The 7,018-nt window shown below is 41.3% G+C and overlaps 1 protein-coding gene across 1 annotated transcript; it reads right to left on the reverse strand.

Annotated features, from left to right (window-relative positions):
- Positions 1 to 1,013: 1,013 nt before the first annotated feature.
- hebp2.L (heme binding protein 2 L homeolog) lies at positions 1,014 to 5,348 on the reverse strand. Its single transcript, XM_018262900.2, has 4 exons — positions 5,141 to 5,348; positions 2,519 to 2,648; positions 1,845 to 2,013; positions 1,014 to 1,454 (listed from the first exon to the last, which is right to left on the reverse strand). The coding sequence occupies exons 1-4, from the start codon at positions 5,291 to 5,293 to the stop codon at positions 1,280 to 1,282; spliced, it is 627 nt and encodes a 208-aa protein (XP_018118389.1). The 5' UTR covers positions 5,294 to 5,348; the 3' UTR covers positions 1,014 to 1,279.
- Between the last annotated feature and the right edge of the window lie 1,670 nt (positions 5,349 to 7,018).

The following is a 7,018-nucleotide window of genomic DNA, read 5'->3' on the forward strand; positions in this document are numbered from 1 at the left end:
CATTTGGTTGTCATGGGTTACTGCCCTGGTGCAAAATTGCCCAGTATTTATAAATTACCCTGTATGTAATAATAAATAGTGTTGACTTTTTTTGCCTTGTATTTCTCAAAACTATTCCTGCGCTCATACATCTCTGAGATGTATGATGAGTATGTATATTGTATAACTATAATAGAATACTATGTAAATATATTTTTAAGAAACAGTTAATTACACAAAAGTGTTTGAAGCAGCACACAGGTAGTAGCACATACTACAAATGTTTTATTATTTAACTATTAAACAGAGCAGTCTTTTGGGTGGTGCAAATAGCAAAGTCTGTCTCCCCTTATATAGTGAGGCCCAGCACCAAAGGAATTGTAAGTGGGAGTGGAGGCAGAAGGTATAGCACAGCAAGATGGCTACAGAAATACAAGGTGGTACAGGAAAGCAAGATAGTGATTATATATCGGTATGGAGGCAGATTTATCAAAGGTCGAATTTCAAATTAATTTGAATTTTTGTTTTAACTCTAATAAATTCTAAATATACTCGAAATTCAATTGGGGGGTTATTTAATAAAAACGTTGCATATCGAAAACTCGAACGAATATTACCGAACCGAAAACTCGAATCGAATTTGAATCTAATTCGAATTATATCGATTCCAAACTCGAATGTCAAGAAGTCTAGTAATATCTTCAAATTGGTCACTGGACCTCTCCCAGTGACTTATACATGAGCTTGGTAGGTTTTAGTTGGTGAATAGTCAAATTTGAATTTTTAAAGGGGCAAGGTTTAATAAATCTCAAAATTAAAATTCTAATCGAGTTTGAATTATTCACAATTTAAATTGGAGCGTTTTGACCATAAAAATAATTCAAAAATTCGAATCTTCAATTCGACACTTAATAATTCTGCCCCAAACTGTTACTATCTTGCTATACTGTAATCTTCTTGCTGTATTATACCTTCTGCCCACCCCATTTTTACCAACAACTGCTAAAGTCCTACTGTATAAAAAGAAACCTATCTTCAAAATATCAAAATTTTTTTATTGAGTAATAAAAATTTTTTTTGTACAAAGGCCATGAAAAAATACAGTAACTCCCTGCAGAGCTATATCTAAAACAGGTTTTTTGGTTTGAGATGTTATAATGCTGTTAATAATAAAGAGGGATAAAAGCTAAACGCCAAGCAGCATTCCTTATCATAGCACTGTATCAGCCTTGCTTGGCATTACATGAGTCTCTATAGGCTGTATACACATTAGTACTGTTTAGAACTATTTTTCTGTGTTTCACTTTGCTTTGTACCAGACTTCATTGTGCCGATTAAGCAGTGTAAATGGATCATTGTAGCCTGCAGTAGTGCGGACGGAATCATCAAAAGACAGGCCCTGTTTTCCCAGCTTTTCTGCAAGTGCCTTGGCTTTCTTCTTATAGTCATAGTCCAATGCATAGCCTCCAAAAGACCTGAAGGAAGAATTAATAGATATTGTATTTATTAATGTGCATGTGCATGTTATTTCCAAATTCTGATGTGTCCCAACAATGCCTGGATCTGCCTCATTCCACTTTCAGGGACCCTATCCACTGGTCTGCAGATCAGGATTATTTTAAGTTAGGACAACTGGCAGGTGTAAAAACTGATGATTGCAATATACACTTTTTTACTTTTGCTTTTCTAATATTTTCATCTGCCAGGGGGATTCCTGTATGCCAAACAGTGCCTAAATATCTGCAACAAAGAACATAAGTATGAGAGAGTAAGCAGAACCTAAGAGGTATGTTTTCTGGCAGTGGGAAGCAGTATCCAGGACCCCATTTAAATTTAAATATACTCTGTACAAAGCATCCACTTACAAGACATATACAGATACCGGGGGAGTGTTTTCAAGATAAACAGCAGGGTCCTGGGGTTGAGGGGGATTCACTAGGGAAGGTGACAAGAAGAAGGACATGGTAGCATTGCGACGCGTGTCTTTTAATGGATACTGTATAAGTACCGGCACAGTCATTTCAATCTTTAGTCCTGTAAAAGAAACAAAAAACAAAAGAATTAGGAGTTTCATATTTTGCTGCACAGCTAATGACTTTACACTGAAGGCATAACAGCAGTTTGGAGTATAAAGATTTTGGGACCCAAGTCAAAAAATGTTTAATTGGGCTTAGTTAATAGATAAAGTTTCAGCACTTTAAATGGTTTCAAGAAAGGCATTTAGATATTAGTTTGGCAGTTTGCTACACCAACTCATCCTGATAAAAAGCAGCTATTGTGCCATGCCTCATATATACCCAAGAAAGTGATCACTACAAGCTAGTAATGGGCAGAGTCCACCGCCTGGCCATGTTGCTTTTCTATTTAGTCCGCAGTGTATATTTGCAAGCGCCATTTTACAAACAAGTATAAGCACGTTGCATTTTGGAAGCACAACTGAAGTACCGAAAGTTCTACTGTGTTTTTTTGTTTACATGAATAGAGACTATTAGAAATGTGAAAGTTACAAGATATTATCGAGATGTAGAAAATAACGCACCTTGGGAGTTCTTGCCAGAGATATAATTAAATAAGCGCCTGAAGCTTGTGACCATTCCAAAGCCTAGGAATCCATCATTCATTTCTGTTGTCACCCACTGGGTTCCTTCATAAGCTCGGAGTTCAAAAGACTACAAATGAAATAATAAACATATCCATTAGATATAGGTCATAGGCTGTCAATGTAATCTTTATATTAGTGCAGCTACTTGCAAACATTTTTGTCTTATAGTCAAAAATTAATAATAGTTAAATCCACTTCTTAGTCTAAATTGCCTTTACACTCTTATAACCCATTAAGGAGAGTGGGGTGATCCTGATTATTTTTTTTATTTAAGGGTTGAGACACAAAGGCAGATTCGGGGAGATTTAGTCTAATCGCCTCTTCGTCTGGGTGACAACCCCCCGAACTGCCTTTGCGTGTCTTCCCGTCTTCTGTAATGAAAAGTCACCTGCGCTAAAACACATGCGGCACTTCTTTTTCCGAAGTCGCCCAAAGTTTCCTCGTGAGGCAACTTCGGGCGACTTCTGAAAACGAAGCACCCCATGTGCTTTAGAGCAGGCGACTTTTCATTATAGCGGATGGGAAGACACGCAAAGGCAGTTCGGGGAGATTGTCGCCCCGAAGAAGAGGCCTGTGTGTCACAACCCTAAAACCTTTCCATGGGTGAGGTGCCTGCCCCAGAAGCGGATTAATGACATCAACATAGGTCTTCCTTCTAAGCTACTGCTGGGCAAGTGTGTGTACACCCAAGCTCACATGCACTCAATCTCTCTACATCGGCTCAGGTTAAGCATGTGCCAGTGACATCACAGGATCTGCACGCATTCAGGAGCACACGTCTTGCCTGCCTTCTTCTCCTAGAAGGTGTGCCTGACCAGACCCAGCAGCTCAAATAAAAATAAATAAAATAGAACTAATAATTGACAAGCTAGATGGGCTTCTGAACACACTGTTCCCCTAGGCTATGGCCTGGGATAGCCTGTGCATTAATCTGCCCTTGGCCAACCCATGTAAAAGAGCAAGCAGCGAACTGTCATACATACTGTTATTGTAATACACTGCAGACAAATGCCAAGGGTATGGCAGAGAAGCCCCTGCCAGTGAAGAATGTAGCAAAATAAATCTGTACAGACAAGGTAGTAAGAACAAGCACTACCTCATGTCTGTACTCACAGAGATTGACATATGCTGAACACAAGAAACAGATACAGAACCTCATGCATTCTGCACGAAGTGCTACAGACCCACCACATGGTAACCACCCAAACAATCTCCATTCTGAATGGCTAATTAAAATATACTGTAGTTTCATGCACACTGCCAAAATACAAGTGCGTCTGCAGCAACTAAGTATATAATTGCTAATTAGAAGGGAGTCCACACTTGGACTACACTTAGATTGCAGGCTTTAGAACGCAAAACATTGGGAGCTGACTACTTGTTGTCATATCCCTGCAGTACCCTCTTTTCCTTAGATCTTAGCCTTGTAGTGTCCACTTTTCCTTAAATTATATCCCTGCAGTGCCCCCTTTTACTTACATCATATCCCTGCTTCCCCCCCATTTTCCTTACATCATATTCCTGCTTCCTCCCTTTTCCTTACATTATATCCCTGCAGAGCCCCCTTTTCCTTACATCATAGCTAGTATTGTCCACTTTTCCTTACATTATATCCCTGCAGTACCCCCTTTTTCTTACATCATATCCCTGCTTCCCCCCCATTTTCCTTACATCATATCCCTGCAAAGCCCCCTTTTCCTTACATCATATCCCTGCTTCCCCCCCATTTTCCTTACATCATATCCCTGCACAGCCCCCTTTTCCTTACATCATAGCCTTGTAGTGTCCACTTTTCCTTACATTATATCCCTGCAGTGCCCCCTTTTCCTTACATCATATCCCCGCTTCCCCCCTTTTTCTTACATCATATTCCTGCTTCCTCCCTTTTCCTTACATCATATCCCTGCTTCCCCCCTTTTTCTTACATCATATTCCTGCTTCCTCAATTTTCCTTACATTATATCTTTGCAGAGCCCCCTTTTCCTTACATCATAGCTAGTATTGTCCACTTTTTCTTACATCATATCCCTGCTTCCCCCCCCCATTTTCCTTACATCATATCCCTGCAGAGCCCCCTTTTCCTTACATCATATCCCTGCTTCCCCCCCATTTTCCTTACACCATATCCCTGTAGTGCCACCTTTTCCTTACATGATATGCTTGCAGAACCCCCTTTTTCTTACATCATATCCCTGCTGAGTCTCTCTTTTCCTTAAAGGTTAGCCCTGCAATGCCCCCGTTTTCCTTACATGATATCCCTGCAGTCCCCCTTATCCTCACATCATATCCCTGCAGTACACCCCTTTTCCTTAAATGATATGCTTGCAGAACCCCCTTTTTCTTACATCATATCCCTGCAGAGTCTCTTACATGATATCCCTGCAGAGCCCCCCTTTTCCTTACACCATATCCCTGCAGTACCCCTTTTTCCTTATATCATACCTCTGCAGTGTCCCCTTTTCCTTACATTATCTCCCTGCCGAGCCCTCCATTTCCTTACATGATATCCCTGCAATGCCCCCTATTCTTTACTTGCCTCCAGTGCCCCCTGTTCCTTACATCATATTTCTGCACCAGACGGAATTTGGGACATTCTTGTTTGCCACAAAATTCAGGAAACTCGCCATTAGTAGAAGCCCCTTCTTCAGCCCTCACTGTAGTCCCAGAGAGAGAGAGAAAGCTCAGCAGCAGCAGGGGCCCCATGTTGTTCATGTTGAAATGCAGGACAGAGTTTTCAGTGAGCAGCAAGTGCAGGCAAGTACTGTGTGCTGTTATATATACTGTGCTTGAGGGAGTGGCACTGGGCTATGGAAATGGAGCTCTCCATTACAAAAATGGCTTAGCTCATGCTTCCCCCCCCCTCACGTGCAGCTCAGACTGAATGAGGCGTCTCCCACTTGTGTAACATTGGAGTTGTGTAACGACAAGTACAATAGGAAAGCACTGATTGGTTTGCCCCCCAACTCTCCTCACATCCCTGCCATAGTGATGCTGGCTTGGGCCACTGATGCACTGCAAGCTTACACAAACACCCATGTTAAATAAGAGCTGAGTGACTCCCACCTCTCAGTCACTAGTTGTGTAAGTGCTTTATGTAACATGCTGCATTGTCATATTATTCAGTAACATTATTGCTATACAAACATCAGGCAATTATTTAGGGTGTCACACTATGTACAATAGAGCTAGCAGTCATCCCCTACTTTACAAAGTACAGTATTCAAATAACAAGTCTCTTTTTGGTACCAGACTGATCCTCGTTAGGAAGAAGGAGACCCTGCCAGAGGAGAAAGGCTGAGGGGAAAGAATATACCCGACACCCTACATATGTTGTTGCACAAACTCTCTGCCTACTCTAAAAACAGCCCAGATCTTAGCAATTCCCCAGTAAGTGTATTGGACAAAAGGGGCATCACAAACATTTTACTTTAGTGCAGTAATGGCGGCCATCTCTGGAGAAAACTAAAGAGAAAAATTGCCAGCGTACGGTTTGCACAAAAAATGAGGTTAGTACCAGACTCTGGCCAAAATATGTCAAGGCCCCTCATTGTACGTGAGTCCTATGATATTTGGGAGCATTCTAAGGGGCAGAATACTAAGCGACGAAAATTCACCTGCGTCCACTTCGCACCCAGCGCAACACTTCGCCAGGTAAAAATTCGCTCAGACTCTGCTAATTCACTAAAATGTGTAGTTAGTCATGGGCGCCGAACGCTGGCTAATTTTCAGTAGCGTTAATTTGGCAATGCGAGCATTTAATAGTGAAGATGCGCTAGCGTTCATTTGTGCCTAGCGAAACTTCACTAGGGATCTTACGTTCAGGTCAATTCGCATAGGGTGGGAAATTTAAAGTTGTATGGACGTCTTAATGTTAAATGTTATATATATATATATATATACTTACAAATTACACTTTATAAAACACATGTCCAGGGAACCTTAATAAAGACAATAGAATTATTCTAATGTCCTACACATGTGCAAACTGTAAAATGAATGTTCCATATGTTTGCAAATGTATGGGGAAACTCAAAGAAAGTTTAAGTTAGGACTTTTGCAGGCTAAAAAAAAGGAAAAGATGCCACAGTGGCAAAGGCAACTCTGGCGAAATAGGTAACGTTGAGTAAAATCCGCACTTTAGTGAATTTGCAGAGTAACGTCCACTCGCCACAGCGAATTTTCAACTGACGATAGAGTGCGAATGGCCGCTAGCGCCTGTCTCTTTCGCTAGCGAATTGGGGCCTGTGCAAGTTAGTAAATTGGCGATGTCGCTGCGGGCGGTAACGCTAGCGAGTTGACGCCATCATCAGCCACTTCGCCCTTTGGTAAATCTGCCCCTAAGCGGGTAAGGCATTTAAAATCAAATCCCCCATCAACTAATGTGACTGAGTTATAAGACCACTGTGCACTTAGCCTTAGCTCAGGAGCTCTAGTGAG

The sequence above is a fragment of the Xenopus laevis genome, chromosome 5L (assembly GCF_017654675.1).
Source record: "Xenopus laevis strain J_2021 chromosome 5L, Xenopus_laevis_v10.1, whole genome shotgun sequence".
NCBI lineage: Eukaryota > Metazoa > Chordata > Amphibia > Anura > Pipidae > Xenopus > Xenopus laevis.